The 27,741-nt window shown below is 32.4% G+C and overlaps 4 protein-coding genes across 4 annotated transcripts; 1 reads left to right on the top strand and 3 right to left on the bottom strand.

The window, feature by feature from the left end:
* Positions 1 to 1,942: 1,942 nt before the first annotated feature.
* Positions 1,943 to 7,813, top strand: LOC140841831 (DNA replication licensing factor MCM4-like). The gene is made up of 18 exons (XM_073209532.1): positions 1,943 to 2,061; positions 2,153 to 2,803; positions 2,907 to 3,035; positions 3,138 to 3,219; positions 3,315 to 3,447; positions 3,552 to 3,623; positions 3,737 to 3,862; positions 3,943 to 4,056; positions 4,138 to 4,350; positions 4,439 to 4,537; positions 4,671 to 4,831; positions 5,084 to 5,180; positions 5,264 to 5,425; positions 6,562 to 6,642; positions 6,721 to 6,799; positions 6,984 to 7,120; positions 7,198 to 7,248; positions 7,353 to 7,813. Exons 1-18 carry the CDS (start codon positions 2,025 to 2,027, stop codon positions 7,425 to 7,427), a joined length of 2,499 nt encoding a protein of 832 aa, XP_073065633.1. The 5' UTR covers positions 1,943 to 2,024; the 3' UTR covers positions 7,428 to 7,813.
* Positions 7,814 to 8,321: 508 nt separating this feature from the next.
* LOC140840917 (E3 ubiquitin-protein ligase RSL1-like) lies at positions 8,322 to 9,517 on the bottom strand. Its single transcript, XM_073208069.1, has 2 exons — positions 8,733 to 9,517; positions 8,322 to 8,499 (listed from the first exon to the last, which is right to left on the bottom strand). Exons 1-2 carry the CDS (start codon positions 9,365 to 9,367, stop codon positions 8,322 to 8,324), a joined length of 813 nt encoding a protein of 270 aa, XP_073064170.1. The 5' UTR covers positions 9,368 to 9,517.
* Positions 9,518 to 11,995: 2,478 nt separating this feature from the next.
* Positions 11,996 to 17,769, bottom strand: LOC140841832 (beta-galactosidase 3-like). Its single transcript, XM_073209533.1, is given in 19 exon segments — positions 11,996 to 12,352; positions 12,446 to 12,648; positions 13,120 to 13,233; positions 13,319 to 13,429; positions 13,721 to 13,830; positions 14,038 to 14,147; positions 14,231 to 14,409; positions 14,584 to 14,718; positions 14,721 to 14,747; positions 15,108 to 15,226; positions 15,313 to 15,400; positions 15,804 to 15,909; positions 15,992 to 16,080; positions 16,216 to 16,359; positions 16,629 to 16,721; positions 16,831 to 16,897; positions 16,992 to 17,104; positions 17,217 to 17,312; positions 17,416 to 17,769. Coding segments are annotated over 19 exon segments (2,193 nt in total). The 5' UTR covers positions 17,587 to 17,769; the 3' UTR covers positions 11,996 to 12,234.
* An 8,670-nt stretch (positions 17,770 to 26,439) lies between these two features.
* LOC140840602 (uncharacterized) lies at positions 26,440 to 27,507 on the bottom strand. The gene is made up of 2 exons (XM_073207785.1): positions 27,117 to 27,507; positions 26,440 to 26,853 (listed from the first exon to the last, which is right to left on the bottom strand). The coding sequence occupies exons 1-2, from the start codon at positions 27,381 to 27,383 to the stop codon at positions 26,605 to 26,607; spliced, it is 516 nt and encodes a 171-aa protein (XP_073063886.1). The 5' UTR covers positions 27,384 to 27,507; the 3' UTR covers positions 26,440 to 26,604.
* Positions 27,508 to 27,741: the final 234 nt, after the last annotated feature.

A 27,741-nucleotide genomic window follows, 5' to 3' on the forward strand; every position in this document is an offset into this window, starting at 1 on the left:
AAAAAACGTTTGCACTCCGAGTCTAATTTTCCCGATCCATGAATTCCATAGCAAGCATTCTTCCGAGTCTAATTTTCCCGATCGATTAGTCGTCCCAACACTGAACACAAGTGCTAAAATTTGCATTAATTTAGCTACAAAAAATTATCTTGATTGAGAGTTTTCCTGTTTGCAGCAAGAGTATTCGTTCCTTCTCAGAGCAACTATCCCAGTTGGATCAAATAGTGCGGAAGATAGTTCTTGAAAGCTCGGGGCTCGAAAAATATATAGACGAACACATAGACTCGACATACTACCTTGTTCGAGTTCAGAAATACGATTCTCCGAAAAGCCACGAACCCGAGCTTGGATTAACCAGTCACACGGATAAAAACATGGTTACCATATTGTATCAAAATGAGGTGAATGGACTGGAAGTGCTGACAAAAGATGGAGAATCGATCACCGTGGAGCCTTCTCCCGATTCTTTCGTTGTCGTGATCGGAGAAGCTTTTCATGTAAGTGCATATTGCGGGGTGGGCTTTAATTTCGAAAGAAGTCGTGTTTATATTATATATAGGATTAATCGTGGTTTGATGTGTGTGTGTGTAAGCGTGCTTTAGTACGTGTGAAATAATTTTAGAGTTTGTTTGGGATGGTTGTGACTTGTGAACCATGTAATTGAGTTTCGTGTTTTTATTTGGCATAGTGGAAATAATTTTTTTTTCCTCGCTTACTTTTTAATTCTGATTTTTGATTCACTGAGTTTTCAAAGTTTAATGTAATGTTAGTACATTAAATCTAATTTTTTAGATATTTTGGTCAAATTATTGATGCAACATATGAAAATACTGACGAAACACACAAATATTCATATGACATCGAAAAATATTGACATGCCATATAAATAATGGATTTGTTAGAGGTTACATTGTCAACTAAATCTAAAAATTAAAATTTGAAAATTTAATGAACTAAAACTCAAAATTGGACCATTTAATTGACTAAAAATAAAATTTTCTTTATCATATTCTATTAACAAATATACAAAATATATTAACGTACCATAAGCGTTGAAATTTTTTTTTTTACTATTAGAGTCGTGATTGATAATCCGCCTAATCATGATATATATTCTAAATATAAGGAGCGGAATTGCCAACCCAATCCCTTGTGATATTTTTTAGAGTAAGTCTCTTGTGAGACGGTTTCTTAAATTTTTATCTGTGAGACGGGTCAATCCTAACGATAATCACAATAAAAATAATACTCTTAGAATAAAAAGTAATACTTTTTCATGAATGACCCGAATAAAAGACATGTCTCACAAAATACGACATGTGAGACCGTAGCACACAAGTTTTTACCTATTTTTTAATACAAAATCCGACCCCTTGTGATATTTTTTAAAATATTAGAAGTCGTGATTGTTAACCCCGTATCTACGTTGATATATGCTCACTATTATCCAATAGGTGCAATATAGATCCAAAGACGTCGGGGCGTTAATTTTCGGACGTTGGAGTTCTGGCTCAATTTTTTTTATTGATATGTGCTATATATCTATACTATATGATTAAGTTTGAGAACATGTGATTCAGTGGATAGAGTCTTTGTTTTCTAAAAATCACTATGTTCAATTCCTAATTGATTTTTTTCTTTTCTTTTACTTATTTATTTTTAATTTTATATATCAAAATTGCAGTGCAGTTTCTCATTATTTTTTATAATTACTAAATATAAATGAAATGAAGTATAAAAAATATTGTACAAGCATGCAAGACGTATATCGGTATACTGATATTTAATTATAAATTTATCGAGTTTATTTTTTAAAAAAAGTTTGATCTGTAAATTATTACCCGAACCACTAGGTTTGGATCCAAAATCCATTTGACAGAAAAGCCCAGCAAAAAGGCCACGACAAATTGGCGCCAACATCCCCTGTTTTTCCCGCCGAAAATCGAAGCCTTTGTCATCAATTCATCTCCGATCCACTTCCCGCTACAATCCATTTTTCGCAAAATTCTGCCGGGTTGAAGATTATGGCTTCCGATTCTCCTCCAGCAAACATCAACGGCGGTAATTTGTTTAAATTTGTCTATTTACATTTTTCTAAGATTCATTTGGTGAGTTTATACTAGATTTTGTAGCGAATTCGTCGGAATTGCAGGTCCTTCTTCACCTAATGACTGGGAAACAAGCCCGATTGGCAACACATTCTCATCCCCGGGAAACTCCAGGCGTCCTAAGCGCGGCCGCCGTTCATCGTACGCCACCCCACCGCAGCCACTGTCGGATTCCCGCTTCGATACCCCTGGTACTACTCCACCTTCTTCAGGAGCAAATACTCGTCGTGGCCGAGGGAGGAGATCCTCCGCCACTCACATAGGTGCACCTACCCCATCTTCCACTGACGATGCGCAGCCCTCGTCGGAGGCGGGCGACGCAGACGAAGACGAGGCTCCACCTATGTACGTGTGGGGCACGAACATCAGTGTTCAAGACGTTAATGCTGCGATTCTGAGGTTTTTGCGGCATTTCAGGGAGAATCCTCAGCAGATTGAGGGAAAGTATATGATAGCTATCAACTATGTCATCGAAATTGAGGGCGATTCACTTGATGTAGATGCCCATGACGTGTTCGATTATGATAGCGATCTTTATCTCAAGATGGTTAGATACCCTCTCGAGGTTTTAGCCATTTTTGACATCGTGCTGATGGATATGGTCAGTCGAATAAATCCTTTGTTTGAGAAACACATACAAGCTAGAATTTTCAATCTTAGAAGCTCAACTTCAATGAGAAACCTCAACCCATCTGGTCAGCTTTAATAATTTTTTAACTCACTCTATTAAATTGTCTATGCACCAGCTGTGTGTTGAATGAAAAAGCTTTTCTTTTCTTTTTTCTTTTTTTCAATTAGATGTCGAGAAGATGGTTTCATTGAAAGGCATGATTATTCGGTGTAGTTCCATCATACCAGAGATCAGGGAAGCGGTATTTAGATGTCTTGTATGTGGTTACTGCTGCGAACCTATAGTTGTTGATAGAGGTAATTGGCTGGATCATTCTCATTCTAGTTTTACACCCAACATGTCATCAAATTTGTGTGAGCTAATTTTTGTTAATCAAATTGCCAACTTTCTGGTGCCAGGAAGAATTAATGAACCAACTATTTGTGGTAAGCAAGAATGTCTTTCCAGAAACTCCATGACTCTTGTTCACAACAGATGCAGGTGCTTTTTTTTTCATCTCGCTACTTTTATTTGATTGTTCTAAATATTTTGGAACAACATTGACTTGTTTTTCTATGGAAAATTATACGTGATAGGTTTGCTGATAAGCAAGTTGTGAAACTCCAAGAGACACCAGATGAGATTCCAGAGGGAGGGACACCTCACACAGTGAGCTTGTTGATGCACGACAAGTTAGTTGATGCTGGCAAGCCAGGTGACAGAGTCGAGGTCAGATAAGTTATAGTTCTTTGGTGTTGAAGATATTACAAGCTTCATTTCAAGCTATAAACTTCGATTGATTTCCTGATTTTAAATGCTGCTTTTGCTGTAAGGTTACTGGAATTTATAGGGCTATGAGTGTCAGAATCGGTCAAACACAAAGGACGGTGAAGTCAATTTTCAAGGTAAGTACTTGGGTCCTTTTTTGTGCTATCTTGTAATAGTCTTTTATAGATATGACCATCTTTTGACATGAAATGGTATTTTGATTTGACATGCGTTTTTCCGTTGTTTTCAGACTTATATTGATTGTCTTCACGTAAAGAAGACTAACAAGTCCAGAGTGGATGTGGAGGATCCAATGGAAACTGAAAATGGAGTTAGTGGGAAAGACAATGAACCTGTTATTGACTTTAAAGATAAGGTAATTTAAAATAGTATCATTAACAGTGATAGAACTTCCGTATTAATCATTGTTCGGGTAATATCCCTCTAATATTTTAGGTGGAGCAATTGAAAGAGCTATCAAGACAGCCTGATATATATGAAAGGTTGACAAGGTCTTTGGCACCAAACATATGGGAGCTTGATGATGTAAAGAAAGGTCTCCTTTGTCAGGTGATTTAGCGTCCTTTACTGATATTATTAGTTTTTTTCTTTCTTTATGTTACTTATATTGTTCAAGTGGCTTATACGTAGCTTTTCGGTGGGAGTGCATTGCAAATGCCATCTGGGGCTAGCTTCAGAGGTGATATCAACATACTCCTGGTGGGTGATCCTGGAACCAGCAAATCGCAGCTGCTCCAGTACATTCACAAGCTATCTCCTCGTGGTATTTATACCAGTGGACGAGGGAGCTCTGCGGTGGGGTTAACAGCTTATGTCGCGAAGGATCCTGAAACTGGTGAAACTGTAAGTTAATAACTAGGCGATTTTATTAATTTTTAAGTTCAAGCTTCATGGTCACATTGAGAATGCTAACAGAATATTAACTCTGTAGGTCCTGGAGAGTGGGGCCCTGGTGCTGAGTGATAGAGGCATATGTTGTATTGATGAGTTTGACAAAATGTCCGAAAATGCAAGAAGCATGTTGCATGAGGTAAAAATCATAACTTTTGCTATGTCATGTCATAATATTGAATTAATTTGGTTTTGTAGTTGACCACATGATATAATTCTGTGTAGTCTTTTCCGATGACCCTGTTGCATTTTCAATCTAAATTTTTTATCAGGTGATGGAGCAGCAAACTGTTTCAATTGCAAAGGCAGGGATTATTGCTTCTCTAAATGCACGAACTTCGGTATTGGCATGTGCCAATCCCATTGGTTCACGTTATAATCCTCGGTCATCTGTGATTGATAATATACACCTTCCTCCAACATTATTGTCCAGGTAAAAATACTTTGTAGGTATTAATTTTCATACTTCATTAGATGAAGTTGAGAAGTGGTTGTTGGGTCATGCTTGCATAACTCCAATATTATTACTTCTCTCTTATGATGATTATCATGTTGACGACCTAATTTTCACAGAATCAATCAAGGGCGCTTATGCCTGGGGTTGTGAAGTAGCATTTGCTTCAATGACTGACTTGTCTGACTGAATAATAGTCAACTATTTATCTTGACTTAAACTGTTATACAGGTTTGATTTGATCTATTTAATTCTCGACAAGGCTGATGAACAGACGGATAGGCGCCTTGCGAAGCACATAGTGGCATTGCACTTTGAAGACCCTGAAGTTTGGGTCTTTCCTTTCTACTCTAATATCTATACTTATTTGGACTTCCATTGATATCTGAGCCAAATTCGGATTTTTACCAGAATTCGGAGCAGGATGTCATTGACCTGCCGACTTTAACCGCTTATGTGAGCTATGCACGTAAGAACATACATCCAAAGTTATCTGATGAAGCAGCTGAGGAGTTGACTAGAGGCTATGTGGAGATGAGAAGAAGAGGAAATTTCCCTGGAAGCAGCAAAAAGGTAATGAATGTGTATTTCATCAGCCATCATGGGTGCATGTGTTTCAGACAATTTTGATGGGTAGACTAAACGATATTGTCAGAAGACGGGAAGGGAATTGGACGAAAGCATAAAATTTTCTCCCAGAGGCATCTGAGTTTAATTATTATGAGTGGAAGGATTCTCCTGGAATCTTCCATGGTTGGAGGAATTGAACAATTGTATTTAGGTGGACCGACTCATTTACTTGCCTTCCTCTTACACTCATTCATTGAGGAATGGAAGATGCTTCGAACCCCTACCACAATCCTATATACAAAAGTGAAAAACTACTATTTTACGAAACTTTTCTGTCGACAGTGTTCTAAAATTCGGCCGCCTCAGCCCAGGCGGCGCAGGCGCCGGCCGACAGCACCGAAAATGTGCTAGTAGGCCAGCCTAAGCGGCAGTGTGGGGAAGTAGTGGAAGAACGATTGTACCTGTTAGGGACTCCGACTTCTGAAACTACAGCCACGGCCACGATGAGATGATGAGATTCTAGGCACGATGAACGATTCGAAACGGATGGGAGTAAAAGGTGTGAGGAGGCTTTCTAATTAGAAGAAGTGAGTGAATGGGAAAGGCAGCATGGCGGCCAGGGTAGAGAAAAAGAAAGGGCAACTTTCTCTCCATTTTTTAAATTGTGGGCCGGTTAATGGACAACTCATTAATTTATGAATGGGCTTGGTCCTCAATAACTTAATTTGTAACACCGTTCCTATTTTTTTTTAATCATAATAACCCTTTTCTCAATTTTTATCAAATCATAATAACCCTTTTCTCAATTTTTATCATGCTTCCATCTAGTGATCCCGCTGGTCTAGTGTCCGATTAGCGCTTAACGTTTAGAACCTTGTCTATCGATAATACATTAATTTACTGTTGGTCAAATGCATTATCGTTCTACATTTCTTATTTAGTTGTTTTTAAGTTTTGTAAAGTCATGTGCGTTGTTTTGTAAAGTCATGTGCGTTATTGTGGTCTCACATTTGGTTCTATTGTTATTGTTACGTAAATGCTACAATAATATCTTCAAGTTGGCTTTTTGCTTGATGGGTATTGATGGTTCGTTTTATATGTTAGTTGCTGTTTTGTGTCCATTTTTTCATCTTCCACAGGTGATAACTGCGACACCAAGGCAACTTGAAAGCTTGATACGCCTCAGTGAGGCTTTGGCCCGCATTCGTTTCTCCGAATGGGTTGGTTAAGCTATACTTAGTGCCACACACTTGAATTTGAAAGGCTTGATGGTTAACTGTGATCACTCATGCTCGCAGGTTGAAAAGTGTGATGTAACTGAGGCAATTAGGCTTCTTGAAGTAGCAATGCAACAGTCTGCAACGGATCATTCAACCGGTAAGTCCTTGTAATCCACAACTGTTTCCTATACGAGAGGCATATGTGCCAGCGTTGCCAAGATATTCAGTGAAAAAGAGGACAAATGCTTTATCACAGCTGCTCTTATATACCAGCGTGGCAATTCTTTGCTCACCACATCCACCTGAGTATAATAGGCTGAAAAATGCTTACTGTTGGACAGGCACCATTGATATGGATCTCATCACAACTGGGGTTTCGGCAAGCGAAAGAATGAGAAGGGAAAACTTGGCATCAACCACCCGGAACATAATAATGGAAAAGCTGCAGCTTGGGGGCCCGTCAACTCGCATGCTGGAGGTATGTAAAGTTTGTACACCATGTTAGTTCTGTCTCGTGCATGAAACATATGCAATCTGATTCCCACTAAATTTCAGTTACTCGAGGAACTGAAAAAACAGAGCCCCGGTGAAGTCCACTTAAACGATGTAAGATCTCTAACATTCCTGTGCATAAATTGCAAATGTTTGGATATTTGTTTTGTGCATGTGAATAAAGAAACGTTTTGAAGTATGCCATTGTGTTTTATCAGCTTCGAAACGCACTTGCTACTCTTTCTGCTGAAGGATTTGTAGCTGTTCATGGTGACAGTGTAAAGAGGGTGTAATGGAGTAGAGTTAAAATTGGTGGTGCTAAGCATATGAAGTTCAATTATATATGCTCAAATCCGGCCGAGTACCCGTGAAAATCCATTTTCCTAAAGCTACTGTTTTACCGGTCATGATCTGTATTAAGTCGGTCCATTCTGGCATCTATTAGGAATTTGCTAGCGACATCAATTCAAGTTACCCCTATAGCAGTGAAGGAAGGGGAAAGGCTTAATGGCATGGTCAAAACAGTAAATATTTTTGTCTTGTCGAAAGATTGCTATTGTTCTATTTGAAGTGTTGGGCGGATATGAACGAAGGAGACAATGCGGAAGGAAATCAGTACGATGTAGTAATTGGGGGTTATTTAACATTAGGTGTATCTCTATCTGATTTTTTTTTATAACATATGGTTCTCATAATGACTTACATTCGTCGCTGTCGTTGGAGCATACCCGACAACTTATGATCGATCGATTAAAAAAAAAAGTTTAAAGTATGGATATTTTAAATTTGCCCCTCAGATAAATAAATCTTCCTCTTCAATTAGTGTTTGTTCTAAATTCGAAGTCGAACTTGCTGTCGTATAAAAAAATTTATGCAAGCTTGTTGCGTATATATTTTTAGAACTAAGCGGACACATAAGTGCAATTTACACGGTTAACTCTCCTTAGATTTGAAAACGCATTTCGATCCATGAATTTCCAAGGATCTCAAATATATTATAGACGTTTAGAGAATAACATAAATTCTAAATCCACCTGTTGTAATTTTATATGATATTTCTTGTTAGATTTGATTTCAAATTCATCCCACAAACGATCTAAGAATTAATTCTACATGTGTGTGTATATACAGCTCATCATCAAACATTATATGGAAGCTACCTGTATATATAGGAAAATGATATATGTTTAATGATACTTTCTCCTCTCATGAATGTAAAATAAAATAAAAAATGGGGCCAACAACACATATACAACTAGAATTACAAGTATACGTGTACGGATGCCGATTGCTTGCACGTTTTCACAAGGACAATAATGTCGATGAACTTGCTTTCCACACTTGTGGCAGAAAGTGATCCTGCATCTGCATCCAAATTAACCTCCTTTTCAGATTGATTTGTGTGTTTCGTTATAAAAATCTATATTGCTATATCCCCCGTCTCATTAAAAAAAAAAAAATAGGAGAAAGACCGAAAATAAACTTTTTTTTAATCTTGTCATTAATTTATTTTTAATTTGTATCATGTTATCTATAATTCACGATTTTAGTCATATTTTTACTAATTCCAAGAAACGGAAAGTGAAATGAGGATGTACCTGCATCTCACAATTGAACAGCCGGATGCCAGTTCGACGTACTCCCCGCAAGAAGGACAAGTCTGCCAACGTTTCAGCGCCGCCAGCTTTCTCAAAGGCTCAGCATCCCTGTTCTCTTTACACGTAAGTGGCCCGTGACTAACTGTTTTACACCGAAAACAAAACAACCTCTTGCATTGCGGACATCTTGACCGACTTAATTCCCCGCCACACTCGTTCAACACCCGAACATTGCAATCTTTATACGGGCAATAGCGCGTTTCCCAACCCGTAATCGCCGACTCGCAGAGCACATCGCACCACCATAAGAAGAGGAAACGGCCGATGAGTGGGGCGCAGGCTAAGGGGTCGAGCATGTGATCGCAGTCCGTTGCCGGGCATTTGATATGTCCTGTGTTGTGCTCCCCGAGCCTGACTCGAATGTACTTGATCACACAGTTGGTGCAGAAGGGGTGCACGCATTTGTCGCCGTTTCTGAATTTTTTGTTGGGAAACGACGTTTTCTCAATACAGATTTCGCAGGTGAATTCGCCACCATCATCCTCCTGGTGGTGTTGCCGTTCTACACGGTGAGCTGCGGCGGAAGGTAGTGGATTAAAGGCAAGTGCAGTAGCGTTTTCCATGGATTTCTTCATATGCTTTGGAACAAAAAATATATTTAGTTAAAAGATTAAGCTAACATAGTATAGATACAATGAGTTTCACCATAATCAAGATTACATAAGATCTTATCATATTATTTATCTCCAAATTAAGAATCTGAACAGTTTTATTAATCAACAATTACCTAGTTTTCAAACTTTTCCTTCTCCAAAAAAAAAAAAATCTAATCTTTTTCCTCTATATTATATTATTAAATTTGACACTCGATGCGTCTAGGATCAAATAATTTTTTTTTATTTCTAAATTTATGGCTAATAATTTTTATATTAGGAGTGATGTGAATTTAAATATTCAAAATCTAGATAAAAAAAATTCAATAATATTAAAATTTTAAAAATATATATGAGATATGACAGAAATAGCTTTATCCCTTATTGTGGCATCCAATATTTAAATTTTAAATTTTAAGGCTTGTTCAAGTTGTGGTAGAATACGTTTTTTTATAATGATTTTCTATATATATTTTTCAAATTCGAATTTTTCTGCAAAATTAAACACGATTGGATAAAATTAATATTTTAAAAACAAATAATAATGAAAACATATTAATTAAATCACAACCTAGCTCTTAAACCACTATTGTGCTTTCCCCGGGACTCGAATTGAAACGTAAATTACAAAAACAATAGGTTGTCTTTGTTGAGTTGTACCATCAGCTCGGCTGATCGATCCGAAATTCGGTTACTCTAAATTGAACGGTGAAATTTTTTGAATGGAGAAGTTTTTGAAAAATACGATTTTTCATTATATCTAATAGATGAATGATACATCATCAATATTCACAGAAATATGCATTATGTAACATATCAAAACTATATACATTAATTTATCATCAAATTATGAATACACATGAATCCCACATTAATTTTATGTTAATTATTATATAATCTAATATAATAAGGCTCTGTTTGGTACGTGTGATAGGATAAGTAAATGATTAATAATTAGAGTGATTAAAAAAATGAGATATATGAATTAATAATATTGTGGGATAAATAGCATGTTGTTTGGTATGATTTTAAAATGATGGATTAATTTTGTAAATTTTTTTGTAATGATCAAAATGTCTCAAATGCTAATTAAATATATATTCTTGAAATAATTGGATATATAATTAAATATTTATAATTATAATTTAAATTTATTAAAATTAATTTAAATATATTTATTAGAAACAAATTTGTAAAAATGTATTTACTTTAATAATAAAAAAACAATAATATTTTGAATGTTAATGTTAAATGAAGTTTTAGTAATAATTACAATATTATTATTTTTTTATTAAATAATTATAAATATTTTTAAAATAATTTGATAAATAATTAAATATTTATAATTAATAATTAAAATAATAGTAATATTTTGAATATTAATTTTAATGTTAAATAAAATTTAGTGATATTATAATATTATTGTTTTTTTTAAATAATTATAAATATTTTTAAAATAATTAAATATTTATAATTATAATTTATGTTAATTTAAATATATTTATTAGAAATATATTTTAAAATAACGGTAATCATTAAATACAATAAATTAAAATTTTATAAGTATTTATTTTCATAAGAGATAAGAGGATAAAAATATAATTTGTGGTGTGTTGATAACTTATCTCACTTAATTTGTTAGATTAATAATCAAATAATTAATTATAAAATTAAATTTTAAATTGAGTCAAAATGATTATTAATATATCTTAAAATTTTGACCAAACATTAGATAAGTATTTGATTATTCATCTATCCTTATTTAATCACATCAACCAAACACACCCTAATTTAATTATCAACCAAAAGGAACGAGAGATTATTTTCCAATGGGCCGGGCTCAATATGTATTTGACCCAAGTAAGAAGTATGCTGTTGGGCTCGTCTTGTCTTTGCGTTGCCGTTGTAGCATCCATATAAGGTTGCTTCAATTTTATTTTATTTTTTATTTTTTGTAAAATAACAGATCGCCCTAACCACAGGATAACGATGATTTGCGAAAAAGGACATGTAAAATTAGATGTTATGACAAAAATCTATCACTAAAACTCATGAGATGGTGTTATGATTTAATTTTGTAATACAAATATTTTATTTGGTTTATCTATAAAAAAAATTCATTTTTATGCCAAAAATATTCATTTTTAATATAAATATCGACACAGTCGACATGTATCACAAATAAAAATATATGATACCGTCACAAAAGAGCAACTCAAACTCTAAAACACAGATGGTACAACCATGTTAATGATAATTAAATCACATTTTTCTCTCGTATTTGTCAATGTTAAATATTTGAAAGCACCACCAGTGAGAAGAGATTACAAACTTATCTTTTGAAAATTATATAAAAGCTTTATCAATAATAATAACTAGTGACCCTTGACATGTGTTGCGTGCTTGTATATTTTTTTTTATAATTAATTTAGTTTATATTTAAGTAAAAGTCATACTGTAATTTCGGAAAATAATGATATACTAAATTGCAATTTTGATACAATTAACTTCAAGCTTGGGAAATATCTACATGTGTCTTATACTACAATCTTGACACTTTATTAATATGTTCGATTAGAAAAACAGATAATGACATTTATAAGAGGAAACTTAACTTAATAAATAGTAATAGATAAAAATTACAATAAGTTCAATGAGTAAAGTTTTAAATACTATGGAATACACAATATCTCCTCACCTTACAAGTAAATAGATCAAAGAATGGAGCCATTTATTGACACAAACACAGTAATTATCTTTCTTTTTTCTTTCAGACAGTGACTCATTTTTTTACCAGCCTTTACACAAGTTTGTATGCGCAAACTATATATGATTGCTTCTTTTCATTTCTATACATACGTAAGTGATCTTTGAACAAGAGATATTCTTGAAGCATCCCCACCAGTTTCCTCGAAAACGACCAACAAATTATGAGCCGGCTTCAACCATGACCGAGGGACGTGATACCTAAAAAACCCGAGTGAAAGACAGAGACAGACTAAGAATTTAAGAAAACGACTGAAAATCATATGATACATATGCAGGAAGAAAAGTGAGTACCATCTTTGTGTCGGTTTTCCACATCCGTATTGGCACTTAGGCTGTCTATATGTTCCTGCATAGCTGCAGCCATTGCAAGTGCCTGTAGCATAAGCAGTCCAATATCTTCCGATGTTCTGTCCATTGATCCACACTTGACCTTTGCCCATAGAACTTAGGTCCAACGCCAATGGCTCGTTTCCTAATGGTGCGTTGAAATAAGTCTGCAAGGAAGGTGCAAATCTTATACATAATGCTTGAGACAACTGAAATCATTAAGCAGAAAATGTAGCTTCAAGTCTTGCGCTTCAATTTCCTTTTAAATTTTAAAAATGAATTTTAATTATCATATCCAAACGCAAAAATGATTTTATTTTTCATCTAAACAAAACATTTTATAAAGCCCATTTAAACAAATTTTAGCTGAGGGCTTTTGTAGTCTCACTTTTATCTTTTTAGGCAAATGTCCCAACAAAGATCGACGCAGCCACTTGATAAAGTGGTTCATTTAATTACACAATGACAGATTGTTTGGAAAATCTATGAGTTACAACGGTAATGGGTTATTCTAAATTGATTTCAACACATAGAAATTACATCGCATTCGATGATACAAAGAAAAAAACTGAAGAACTAATAATATTTGTTGTTTGGCATTATTAACATTCAGCTTGTGCTAAAGCTAATATAAGTACCTTATACCAAGTCAGTGGCTGTTGCTTGTTTGCAACCAAGGATTCCTGTATCCAATCTGTGGATGAACTCTGTGTTGGTGAAGCTAAGTTCATGGCTTCTCCTTTCAGCCCAACCTGAATGCATGACAAATTACATCCCCAGTGCAAACTTAAATGTTTATTGGATAAATAGAAGCATAAAAAATGAAGTATATATTACCTTGTATGACCATTTTTGTCGGGATAAATCCCACGTTCCATGATCTAGTCCATGTATTGTTACTGGTCCCAAGATTCCAGCGCTCCATGTTTCAAATCGATGGCCAACATTCTTTGGACACAAAAAGAGGGACATGAGTGTGAGTGTGAGTGTGAAAATATGAACTACAGGCAGCCAGGAAGTATAATTACTGGTAGGCCAACGTTTTTAGAGCCAAATGACCTACATTGTTAAAGAAGGGGTCTTTAACAGAGATATTTTTCTTTTTCTAAGAGGAAAATCACACACACACTCCCTTTGGGACTTTAATCCAGAACAGGTGTCTTGAAAATCAGTAGCATTATTACCAGGGTTAATTTCAGAAAGTATAACGTCACGGTATTAAAGGTCAAGAAAACTAACTGGCAATCCAACTGCCACGCTAAGCAACGCAATCGTATTCATTCCAGCATGAAAGTTGACATTGCTTGAGAAAGTAACTTTCCAGTTTCCACGAGTTCCATAGGCTGAACCTGTAATGAGAAATTATTTAATCATATAGCTACTGGCGACTTCTCAAAATTGTTGTATTCCATTTTGAAAACGAGTGTTAAATAATGTAAGATATATATGAAAATAATGAATAGGTTCAGAAAATTCTCGGTCGAACCTCACTTATTATAGAATAATCTGATGATGCTAGCGCTTGTTTTTTAAAAAGGAAGAAAAGTTCTTAGAACCTGACAATTGTCCATTAATAAACACATGCAAGCCATGGCCTGCCGAATCCACGGTGAGAATTGGCTTCTGCCCTCCGTGTAGAAAAGATTCAGCTGGGCTAATGTTGATGCTGCGAAGATCTCCAATTGTATATATAAATTCTTTAGATTATTGACAATATTCAAGAACAGTCGTCTTAAATTGTGTATTTACCTGGTTGTGTACCATAAATAATCACTAGCATCTCTAGTGACATTTAACTGCTCCAAGAGACCAAAAACAGTGATTTTTGAATCGACATTAGTGGTGGACGTGTCTTCACTGAATGTCTCCCACAAGAGCGTTCTAACATTTGTAGGCAACATTTGTGCTTGGGATGTTCGAGCTGCAACCTAAATGGATTAAATCAAATTGTGAGAAGATGATAAGTTGATAGCCAGAGAGGAATCCACGAGAAATTTGGAAATGGTAACCAGCACAAAAAAATTACCAAAATGTCAGAAAAGAATATTTCAAGAAAATCAAGTGTAGCTCTACTTCTCTACACAGGGAAATGTTTAGCTTACCTTGGCAGTGTTAAAAACAATGTTTCTGCAATCGGGAAGTATGCTGATCGACCAAGGTGGTAAGTCGTATTGGATGTTATTGAATTTCACTGTTGCAGATGTGTCCCAGTGGAAATTTGATAGAAAAGCAGCACACTGGCCTGATTTGAAGAAAATACATATGCCTGAAGACGAAGCATCAAAATCCCGATAAAGAAAGAAGGACAAAAATATCTCATACCACGAAAGACTAAACTAACCGAAGCACTGAGAAATACTTCCTGCGGTCCAGAATTGGTGATCAAACTATTTAATCTTTCTACTCCGTTAACATATTGACTATTTGATTATTTCTTGTTACAAAAACGTTCAAATCATAATACATATCACATCGTTTAATATGATCCAATTATTTAAAAATATTTAGTTTGACGTTCACAATTGAGCTCACGAGGTTAACTGATAATAAGGACTCGCATATTTTCCAATGCCTTGTCCTTTAATTGGAATGCAAAGAATTACAGTAGTTAAACAATAACACAAACCTGTTCATAGTTTCCCAATTTAGTTACAGTAGGATCTGAAGCAACCAAGGCAGGCTCGCATAACTTTATGGCCTTGTGAAGCTCCATTAAATGATCATATTTCGGCTGCCTAGGTAAGCCTACCCAAATATTAGTGAACCAATTAGCTATGATAAGAGCATAACAAAAAAACAAGTAACATGGTCTTGAATTATTTATCTCTCACCATATTCATCAATTGGAGCATCATAATCATAGCTGGTAGTGATGAATGGACCACCAGCAGTTCTTCCAAAATTTGTTCCTCCGTGGTACTGTCGGAAATAAACTAAGATGAGTTCATGAATTTCATATAGCAGATTAAAAATGCATGTCTTTAGACAGAATAAACCATTTAATATTGTTCCAGAAGACCGGAACCAAATTTTTGAGTACTTGATCAAATCATTATCGTTTCAAACAGTGGAAACTAAAATAATAGACAGATATCTATCAAATTTACATCCATTGATTAGGATCCATATATTTATATGCCAATCACTAAAAGACTGCACACTCACTACATCACTCTTACAACAAACTATATCAAATTTTAGCAGTTCTTTGACTAATTTTTCATATTCTTTAATTGATGCGAGTGTGACATAAAGTTTTATAGACGACGGATAATAAGAAACTTGAGTAAAAAAGTTAAGGAACCGAGATATGTTTGCAAACCATGTAGTAGTTTACAAAGGAGCCTCCTTTCTGAATAAACCTAGCAACTGCAAATGCCAAATCTTCTACAGGACGGTGATGAATAGGCCCACCAAAATCTTCAAACCTTGAGATGGAACAACAGTAAAAAACATGGCATACATTTTTCATTCATCAAAATTTGAAGAATGAGGGAAATTCGATTGTACCAGCCAGTCCAAGCCTCGGTCCATATCGTGGGCTTGTAAGGTTTGTTCGGGGAAAAATAATCGCAGTATAAACCATTGCACGTGTTTATCTGTCATCAAAAATTAAAGAAACTCAACAAAATTGCCGTACTTACAAGTGATTTGATGACATTGTTCAACCAAATGATTTAAACAAATATTAAGTTAATATTTTCTAGAATATACAAAAACAAAACGAGTATTACCACCGGATCTGGGGCATCATCCTCCTTGCACATAAGCCATGGAACTCCGGTGTTCAAGTCGACAGCCATCTTAGCTGCCCAAGTGATATATGCATGACCGGCGGCACCAAAAGCCTTGGTCTCAAAACCATACTCGTTTTCAATCTACATCATTAACATCGAGTACACTGGAATCAAGGACATGAACTCCAAATATTAGAGCCTATCATTGATTAATCACTCGTGAGTTTTGAAATTTATGGCTTTCCCTCTAAATAATATTCCTTACGCGTGTAAAGGTAAAATCACTAGTAGTACCTGCTCTGTTTGGTAGTTAGTATGACTTAATAAATGTAATTAGGCATAAATTATGTTTTTTTTCAGAAAAAAATAAAAAATTATATAAGAATGTTGTATTCCTTTGCTGAGCATACCTGGGAGAGAATGATAGGGCCACCTTGAGACTGAAACAACTTCTCATTCTTCATCATTTGGACAATTTTCTGAGTGAAACTTAGCATTGCCATCTTCAAGAAACCAAATACTAACATTTATCAATAATGTTAAAGCAAAACCAAAAAAATCTCAGAAAATGAAAAATTACTCCTAGGCAATGAACATTAAGAATGTACAGACCTTGAAAGGCCCATTGTCAGTTCTGAAGCTAATGCCTGGAACATACTTCAACCAAACTGGGAACCCACTGAAACCATAATACAAATAATAAAAACAAATAAATAAAGAAGAAAACATCATAGAGTAAAATCTTACTACATAATAAAATCAAATCCCATTACCCAAAATTCCATTCGGCACAAACATAAGGCCCAATACGCAGATTTAGGTACAATCCTGCTTTCTGGACCAACTTCACGAATCCAACTAAATCACACCTTCCCTCAAAGTTATACTAAAACCCAACAAGAAACAGCTAATTAATTCCCGATTTAAGGAAATAAACAGCAAGAAGTCCAGTAAATAAGGTAGCATTGGACAAGAATTGAAGAAATTAAATCGAGTACAATGCCAGGTGAAGGTTCATGGAGGTTCCAAAACACATAGGTGTCTATTGCATCTAATCCTCCATCTTTAGCCTTCTGAATAAGCCCTTCCCACATCTACAATATCAAGCTATTACTTTATCAATTTCCAGGGGATAAAGATAAAACACTCCACCAAGAAATCAAAATGAACAATTTCAAGAAATGATGATTTATTTACATCCGGGGTACTTCTTGGGTAATGTATGGAACCAGAAAAAAGAATTCTCTTCTGGCCATTGATTATAAGGCCCTTTCTGTCATAGGTGACACTGCCAAACGAGATATGAGTAGCAGAAAACAAAATCATACAGAGCACGAAAAAGCTCCGGGAAGCTGAGGTAGCCTCCATTTTCCCCCCTTGTTTTCTGGGCTTACTTTGATACAATAAAAGCTTCGATTTTTTGGAGGAAATATAATGAGAATGGGAAATGTCGTATGATTCACTGATCGATGCTCCAACAGCTAAGAAAAACTGGTACTTTTTAACTGCATGGCCAGTGACCAAAATTTTGAAGATTTGTTCAGAGAGAGATAAATGTTTAAGAGTGCTTTTTATGGAAATAATTAATAACTTGCGTCCGTCTACATCTAACTTGATGGCTTCGTACAGTTGATTTATTTTTTGCGTTAAATTGGATGAAAAGTAAGTTTTTGTTATACGATTTTATAAATATATATGAATTAACTTGATCTGATTTGTATTTATAATTAAAAATAATAATTTTGAAAAAATAATATATTTTTTTATAAATTCGATTAAGTTGAAGAATCGTCTCACAAAATTAACTCATGAAACGGTCTGATCTAAGTTTCGTGTTGAATGATACTGACTCACTTTATTTTTACTAATTATAATAATTTTTGAATATGTTTTTTCAGGAAAAAATTGTTTTGAAAATGTTTGTTTAACAAAAATTTATAATATCCGTTGATATGGAAAAAACCCACGTAACAAAAATAAGTATTTTCATCTCATTCATAAAAGTGATAATTTTTAGAATATGTCTTTTGTGAGATGGTATCACTAATTTTTATCTGTGAGACAGGTTAACTCTATTGATATTCACAATAAAAAATAATATTTTTTCATGGATGACCCAAATTATATATATGTCTCACACAAATTTTTGCCTGATTTTTATGTTTTTTCCGGTTTTTTCGTATTAAGATATTATTGTTATCATTAATTATTTTGTTTTAATGAAAACCTTCTCTTAATTTTAAAATCCCTAAAATATCATGACTATATGATGATGTTTATATTTAAGTTTTTAACGAAAATTTGAAATTAAATAATATTACTAGGCAATGGAAATTAATTTAATCATCTAATATATTGTTACTCTATTTATTCTAACTAATTAATTAATTTATTTTTTAAATTCTCACACTATGTTTAAAAAAAAAATAAGATAAATGATGATAAGATTTTTATTTCAAGTTAAAGTGATATAAATTAAAATATATTTTATTGGATTTCATTAAACTTATTTTTTCAAAAATATTAATTATAAAAAACATAAATTTATTTTCTATATTTTGAATATATGTACGTAAATTAATATATGTTTACTTGGAACATAAAGACTCGTCCAAGGATATTTAATTGTAACATTTTTATTTATTACAATGATTTTTCGATTTAGAAATAGCAAATTACAATATTAGCAATTTGTTAGGGAAAAATTGAAAGACAATATTGTGGGAATCTATACTATTATATATTATTTATTATATTAAGCAAGAATCGCTTATGTCAACATAATTTGACATGATTTTGGTAAAAAATTGTGTGAGACGGTCTCACGGGTAATATTTTGTGAGACAGATCTCTTATTTGGATTATCCATAAAAAAATATTACTTTTTATGCTAATAATAATATTTTTTATTGTGAATATCGGTAGGGTTGACCCGTCTCACAGATAAAAATTCGTGAGACCGTCTCACAAGAAACCTGCTCCATGATTTGTGTGACATAATTTTATTTTTATGAAGATATCTATCTCATCATAATTCAAATATTCACACGTTATCAATAGGATGATGTCAACTTTTTAAAATTATAATATTTATTTTTACGAATTACATATTTAATATCAAATAATAATTATAATATAACTTCTTCTTTTCTTTTTTTCTTTCCTTTTTTTTTCCCGACGAGTGCTTCTTTACCTGTGGTTGTCCCATATAATGCTTTCTTAGGCAATTGTGCATATTTTTGGTTAAAATTTTGGATTGATCAAAGATTTTCCGTAGCCATATGAAAGTGAAAGAGTCGTTTTTCCCCCAATAGAAGTTGAATTGTTGGATCAATTTATTGCTTTTTCAAAGTAATTTATTGAGGCTTTAGCTTTGAGTTCAGTATGAATTTGTGTAACTATATTTTTATGGAATTGTCTTCAATCGTATTGTTATTATGTCATCATCATATTTTTAATGATATAATAACTGTAGAAATATTGGTTTTGGATGAATTGTAATTTGCGTTAGGATCTTACAAATCTTACCATCAGATTAATTCATAAATTATTTTTTGTTTCATGAATAAAATAATTAATTCTCTTAGCGTCGAGTGCTACCAAATGGATCGTTTTTTCTTAGAAAATAATTTTTTAAAATCATTTTACTTTTTTTCAAAAAAAAAAAATCAAAAATTCTATTTAAAATAGTAGTTTATGATTTTTTTTAAAAATCCAAATTGGTGTTAAATTAATCAATTATTAATTAAAAAATATTATGGAAGCCAAAAATATTAATTAATCACGTAATTTTGTTTATAGTAATTTTTATAATTTAGGGCCAGAAATAAGACGGGTCATGCCATGATGAAAGTGAATTCACTTGATGGAACATTAGAACTGTTAACGAAAAGTCAATTTATAAACCATATATATATATAATTATTTAAATAATACATAAATACATATATATAATTATTTAAATAATATATATTTTTTATATTATATAAATAATTTCATCTAAAATATACCATTTTTTATTTCAAAATTGTCTCTACACCAATATTTTTCTCAATATTATCATTGTTACTAATTTTCAGTTATACCCCTTCGAATGGATTATGGTCCTTTATTAATCTCTGTCAATTATAATTAAATTAAACATTTAATAAAATTTTAAAAAATATTATATAAAAATGATTATAATTCTACACATATAACATATATGCATTCTTACTAGTAATCATAAATACAATATTCGTGTCCCGAAATACACACGAAAAAAAAAATACACATGAAAAAATCAATTTCGAATTCAAAACTACGAAAATAGTCACAATTTTAGCAAAAATCGCTGAACCATAACAATATGCTAACCTAACACAATATTTTATATGTAGATTTATCAAAAATGCTTGGGAATTGTCATTTTCTTCCAAAAAAAAAATTACTAATACTAATTAATATTTATGAATTAATCTCTTTGGAAGAAAAAACTGAAAACTTTTTTAAAAAATTCGATACAATTTTTATTTATATAAAATAAAATTCGATTACGAAACTTAAGAGGGTGATTATCCTATTTATTTGTTTGATAAGCTTTATATGATATAATTATTTGCTTCAGAATAATTGACCAAAAAGGGTCTAAATCAATTAATTCATGAGGCCAATTATTTTCATGCAAGATTGAGAGTTACACCCACTCTGCCGGCCAGCAGTGTTCTAAATATAATTCAATCTCAATTCAATTATTTCAGTGGCCATGCAATTATAAATGCAAGCCGGCCCCAATCAGGTTTATGTGTGTGAGAAAAAATTACTTGTGTAATCATTATTAAAAGAGGTATTTTATCGGGATATCGTGTTAAATAAGATTTTTTCAACATAGTTTATCTGATTAGTATGATTTATTGATTATTGTATTAGCTTAAAGATATGTCAATATTGATCAAAATATAACGATTATGTCTATTTTCCAGTCACGAGTGAGAAATTTGGCAATCAAATTTAGTATGCGAAATATCACGTGAAACTTTAAAATGCATTTCACCCCCAAAAAATAAATGTGGAGGACCGACTTATAAAAATATATGAAAGTTACGTATATTAAAAAAATGTGGAGAATGAACTTTAAAAAAATATTTGAAAGTGACATATATATATTAATATTAATATTAATATTAATATATATCAATTGAAATTTAAATGGATAAAAATATTAGTAAAAAACAACTCCGCCATGTGATGGAAGGGTGTATTAAACGACGAGTCCCTATCCCGTGACCTTTTGTCCACACTAACCGTGATCCAGAATATTGTGGCTCACGTGTTCTTATTCATACCCATGCATATTTTAAAGCCGTTATATATATATGGCAAAAACTTATGTGAGACGGTCTCTCGGATCGTATTTGTGAGACGAATCTCTTATTTGGGTCACTCATGAAAAACTATTACTTTTTATGCTGAGAGTATTACTTTTTATTGTGAATATGGGTAGGGTTGACCAGTCTCACGGATTATGTCGTGAAAAAAGATAAAAATTTGTGTGAGACGATCTCGTGAGACTGATATTTTATTTGGGTCATCCATGAAAAATTATTACTTTTTATGTTAAGGCCTTAGAGTACTACTTTTTATTGTGAATATCGGTAGGATTGACCTGTCTCACAGATAAAGATTCGTGAACGGTTTCACAAGAGACCTACTCTTTGTGAAATATATCAATCATATCTATGTTTACAATAAAAATAATACTTTTGACATGAAAAGTAATATTTTTCATGAATGATCCAAATAAGATACATGTATCAAGAAATTGACCCACAAAACCGTTTCATAATAGTTTTTAAATGTGAATACATGAGACCAAAACAATAAATATAATATAAAATAGCTCTTAAATCTCATCATAAAATAAAATAATAAAATATGCTATTTCTGCACATAAATTATTTGATCAAACTGCAATGATTTCATCAAGGTGAAGTTTTTTTAAAAGAAACAATTTTTTAAGCATACAAATTTAATTTTAAATAATGTTATCAGAAAACTCGACTTATTAACCACCGATATTCATTGGATTGGGCCATATTATTTAATTGAATAATGGGAGAAAATTCGTTGGTCGATATGAGATGAGCTGGCTAGATAAAAGGATATAAATTTCGTCAAAGATTAACGCCGTTAGACAGCAAGCAACGGCGACGGCATTTATTTTTTCTTTAATGAAAATGAAATTAATGTGTATATAATAATAATAAATACAAGCCAGCATCAAACTATATTTTATAAAAAAAATTATAGAGAGAACAAATAATTTTATCAACTATGACCCATAAGCAGTTATTTTATATTTTTCTAAATTTGGACGTAAAATTTATAATTTATTGTATTTTAATTTATTTTTCTTTGGGACCCGCTTTCACATTAAACACGTCGTGTGCCTTGGAATTTAGTAGTCCAATTTAGATTTATATATGATATCACCTACATTAGAATCATTATCCATCCACGTTATCGAATGTTTATGGATAAGAAATGATTGTATGTCTATATATATATATATATATATAATTTTGTCTATGACGTTCATCAACCTGTCAATCTCTGTACACTGAGGTATAGTTTGGTACACATGCTAGGATAAACATGTGATATATAATATAAGGATAAATTAAGGATAAATAAGATGTAGGATATTATATTTAATGTTTGGTATGATTTTAATAAGAGTGATTAAATTTATATATTAGATTGTAATGACAAAATTAACCTTATCATAATAAATTTTATAATTTCAAATTTGTTGCTTGAGTTCATATTTCGTATTTGTTCATGAACCGACAGTGTTTGCATGATTTATTTTTATTTTACATAATTTCATATATTATATAATATGATAATTGAGCCCTTAATTTTATGAGCCAAGTCAAATATAAAATTTTAAAGTTAATCGAGTGATACTAATAATTTTATTGAGATTCATACAAATAATTTATATAATTATCTCGAGTTCATTTATATATTTATCATATTATATAATATATAAAAATAAATAAAAATATTTATTTAATTTTAATTTCTATCTACAAGTAAAATGAGAGAACAATAGGGTTTAAGATTTTTATATATTGAGGGCAATTAAGTCATTTGTTGTGTTTTTATCATTAGATTAAAATTATCACATCTCATAAAAAGGATATTTTATCCCTATATAAAATTATTTATCACGGGCTCATGATAATATCATGAGCTTTCTAAAAATGTACCAAACATGGGATAAGAGATGATTATTTATCAATCCCTCTCTTATCCCATGTACCAAACTATACCTGATGGAATAACAATCAACTATTGAATATACAATTTTTATATGTTTTATTTCATATAACATGTGAGTGTCACCTCATTGATACTGTTCGAATACAAATAATAATATGGACCACATCAAGGCAAAAATTTGCGTGAGACGATCTCACGGGTCGTATTTGTGAGACAGATCTCTTATTTGGATCACCGATTATGATCTGTCTATTGTGATCCAATATGGGTAGTATTCCTTTCTATTGTGAATAGGTGTAGGATTGACCCGTCTCACCGATTATGATCCGTGAAACGATCTCACGTAAGACTCACTCCTACATCAAAACCATGTACGGATCGAGCGTTTAGTAAGTTCAAAATCAATTCTAATATAATTGCAATTTCAAATTAAAATATAAGAAACATTTTTCGACCAATTTAAAAACACATCACATGTATCTAAAAGCTAATGAGCGCCTCTCGATTTTTTTTGAAATGTTTTAGATAAATATAGCCATTCGTATTATTATTATGATTATGACTTTTTAACAACTATAATTAATTTGAATTTAAGACCTCGAAAATAAAAGTACATACACCTCGAAAATAAAAGTACATACGGAAACATACATTTTTGGTTCTATATATTTAATTTTTGTGATTTTGGTGATTTATATTTTCAAATTTCAGTTTTAATTTTATATATTTCGATTTTTAACAATTTTAAGTATTTATCAGATCACCGTTCATTTGACATTGCATGTGTCAACATCACGTCAGTGCCGCATCAATGCTGAATTGATACCACATGAACACAACGTTAAAAAAAGACTAAAAATTGAAGGGAAAAAAACATTCAGACTGAATTTTGACAACATGAAATACCAAACTCGATAAAATGCAATTACAAATCACCAAAAAAAAGTAATTTCTCAAATCGGAAGTTTTCAATTGTTCTGATGAACTTGCAATGCTTGCTATATTTTTTTGATTCTTTCAGTAACTTCGAGCTTTCCTTTGTTTTAGTTTGGTCGAATTTGAGCTGAAAATTTAGTAATATAGATATTGAGGAAGTATTATGTGAAGCTTAATGTGGAGAAAATTAATTATTGGCTTTTATTTCAGAGTAGGTCTCTTGTAAGACGGTTTCGCGAATCTTTATCTGTAAAACGGGTCAATCATACCGATTTTCACAATAAAAAATAATATTCTTAGCATAAAAAGTAATATTTTTCATGGATGACTCAAATAAAATATTTGTCTCACAAAATACGACTCGTGAGATCATCTCACACAAGTTTTTGCCATTATTTTATGAGAAAGAGTGTGTCTAATCTTTGAAGGGAAGCAACCATTGTGATTAATAATAAAGGAAACAGTATCTTTTCAAACCCAATCATAACCAAGATTGCATTTTATACATATCGACATATCGTGGAGTAAAAGTCAAGTAAAAAAGAATGGGCCACTGAAGGCGATTCTTAGTTGGGCTTCAACGAGGCCCAAATAAAATAATCGGCCTTTAGTATTTTGTTGCTCGTTCAGTTATATTTTTATTTATGACGTCAAAACTAATAATTTTTTACAACCACGGGAATTCAAACGAACCCGATCTGAAAATTCAATTTTATTATTTTAATAAATCAATATTTACATAATATTTTCTAGAAGAGTACGTATCTTATGAGATGATCTCATGAATATTTATCTGTGAGACGGGTCAACCATACCGATATTCACAATAAAAAGCAATCATCTTAACGTATAAAATAATACTTTTTTATGGATGACCTAATTAAATAAGAGATTTGTCTCACAATATACGACTCGTGAGATCGTCTCACACAAGTATTTGCTTTTTTTTAGAATATATACATACTTAAGACTTCCACATACATATGCTCGTTTTTATTGACCATTACATATTGGATGATTTGTTTCGATTTCGAGATATATAGTTATTTATTCATCGATCTGGCTCGGTTCGATTATATATTATTTTTTGGGGTTTTCTAACCATTATATTTAGATTCGATTTATTCGACTGGACAATTATTTTACTTAAAATATATTATAAAATATAAAATTATCTTCTTGGTTAATTTCATGATTACGTATATAACATTTGTTTAAAGTCTTTAAATAATTTGAATACAAAATTGAATTAAAATATAATAAAATATAATTTTTTTAGATAATTTGATAAAACATTTAAATACAAAGTCTGAATAAATTACGAATTTGGTTCAATTTTAACACATAATTTATATTTAAATTCAAAATGCGTTCAAAGATTCGTTCCATTTTAATATATATATAATCTAAAACTGAGCGACATACGAAAACATTCCATATTTTAACATTTCGATTCAAAAAATAAATTATTTAGATAATTTGAATACGAAGTCCAAAAAATTTAAATATAATAAAACTTTAGATTATAATTTGATAAAACAATTAATATAAAATCTAAATAAATTTTATGAATATTGATATATTTGTATCAATTCTGACAAACTCTCGATTAAATAAAAAATTTCAATTTAAACCAATTTGAAATTTCGATTTTCCGTGTACAATTTTATTTTGATTTTGACAAAAACTCTCGATTAAATAAAGAATTTCAATTTAAACCAATTTGAAATTTCGATTTTCCGTGTACAATTTTATTTTTATTTTGACAAAAACTCATGTGAGATACTCATGTAAGAAGAAGATCTCAGAATAAATAAAACTAGAATTATCCATGAAAATTTTTTACTATTGTAAATATAAGCAAATCTGATGCAGTCCTACACTTTTTTTTTCTATTTTATTGTGTCGTCACACTATTCTATCGATGTACTTGTTCCATCTTAGAATTTTTATTAAGTCTTAATGATTCACGTCCATGAAATAAATGAAATTTAATATTTTACACCAATTAACATACAATTTTCAAACAAATTATTATTGACATTAAAGAAACCGTACACTCAAAAGTATAGTATAAATCCAAACTACAACAACCAAACACACATACCCCTAATAAAATCCCAAACATCACACAAATTAATTAACTTCTTGAATCCTAAAATTATTACATACGTAGTAGGATAACTAATCAGTAGTACTGCGATGGCCGGGAAGTTTCTCTTTGATCTTTTCAAAGACGCCCTTTTTCTCGTGCTCCGGCGCCTGCCCAGGCGTGGTGGTGGACGTTCTGCTCTCCGGCGTGGTGGTGGCAGCTGGGGTGCTGCTGTGAGCGGCCTCATCCTTGTCTTTGTGTTTCCCTACGCTCAGTTTCTCCTTTATCTTCTCCTTCAGTCCTTTCTTCTTCCTCCTCCCACCTTGTTCATCATCCTCAGACTGTAAATATACTTTATCAAAAATCAATCCGCCGTATGGAATTTTACTGGATTCATGAAGCTTATAAGACTATAACACTTTTGTTTCACACAAATAATTGGCTGTCACAATTTTATACGAGGACGCATGCAAATACAGAACAACATACTGAAGGCAACAAAAGTTAAAATATATATATTCATGTAAAGAGTAAATTAAGTACCCTATACAATGTTTTAAAATGCAAAAAAAAAAAAAAAGGGAAAGGAAACATAAAAACTGACTGAGCCAGAGCTCGAACTCGAGGATCGCTGAATTTCCTTGTGCGGTGGCTGCTCCTCCTGAATAGTCGGCGGTAGCGTTGGCTCCTGTGTCTGAGGCTCGAAACCTCCACCACCACCTGTCTCCGCAGTGGGATAGGGGTGGGTGGTGGTGGTGGCCACGCCCGACAAATGCATGGGGTTTCCGTACTCATCAGTCAGTTGAACAGGTTTACCGTACTGATCCGCCAGCTGAATTGGATTCCCATGCTCATCCCTTAAATCCGCCATCAACGCAAACTTAAAACTTATATATTTCCGATCAACAACAACACTTGAATATTAACACAGGTTCAAGGACAAGAATGTAGATTTATATAAAAAAAGGAAGCCACCGATATAAGATGCAAGGCCAATCGCATGCATTCAGCCTTAAATTGATGGAGAATCGAAGACGGTGGAGAGGATGCATGCATGCATGTTGCTGGTATGGCCACACGTGTACTAGAGAATCCAACACGCGTGCTTCAGAGAGGACAGAGGTATGTGGTGTGTCATAGAGTTTCCGGCTTTTTTTAAAACAATAATAAAAAAAAAAAATCACTTTCAAAACATTTATAAAAGTATCACAATTCGAAAATGTCTGTTG

The sequence above is a fragment of the Primulina eburnea genome, chromosome 9, assembly GCF_022965805.1.
Source record: "Primulina eburnea isolate SZY01 chromosome 9, ASM2296580v1, whole genome shotgun sequence".
Classification (NCBI taxonomy): Eukaryota; Viridiplantae; Streptophyta; class Magnoliopsida; order Lamiales; family Gesneriaceae; genus Primulina; species Primulina eburnea.

Bases quoted from the DNA above. Each gene is read 5' to 3' on its own strand.
- LOC140841831 (XM_073209532.1), top strand. From the start codon at position 2,025: ATGGCTTCCGATTCTCCTCCAGCAAACATCAACGGCG. The intron at 2,804-2,906 runs GTCAGCTTTAAT...TTTTTCAATTAG, and splicing joins GAGAAACCTCAACCCATCTG to ATGTCGAGAAGATGGTTTCA. The intron at 4,057-4,137 runs GTGATTTAGCGT...GCTTATACGTAG, and splicing joins AGAAAGGTCTCCTTTGTCAG to CTTTTCGGTGGGAGTGCATT.
- LOC140840602 (XM_073207785.1), bottom strand. From the start codon at position 27,383: ATGGCGGATTTAAGGGATGAGCATGGGAATCCAATTCAGCTGGCGGAT. The intron at 26,854-27,116 runs GTCAGTTTTTAT...GTATATTTACAG, and splicing joins CGAGTTCGAGCTCTGGCTCA to TCTGAGGATGATGAACAAGG.
- LOC140840917 (XM_073208069.1), bottom strand. From the start codon at position 9,367: ATGAAGAAATCCATGGAAAACGCTACTGCACTTGCCTTTAATCCACTA. The intron at 8,500-8,732 runs GTACATCCTCAT...ATTTGGATGCAG, and splicing joins TGTTCAATTGTGAGATGCAG to ATGCAGGATCACTTTCTGCC.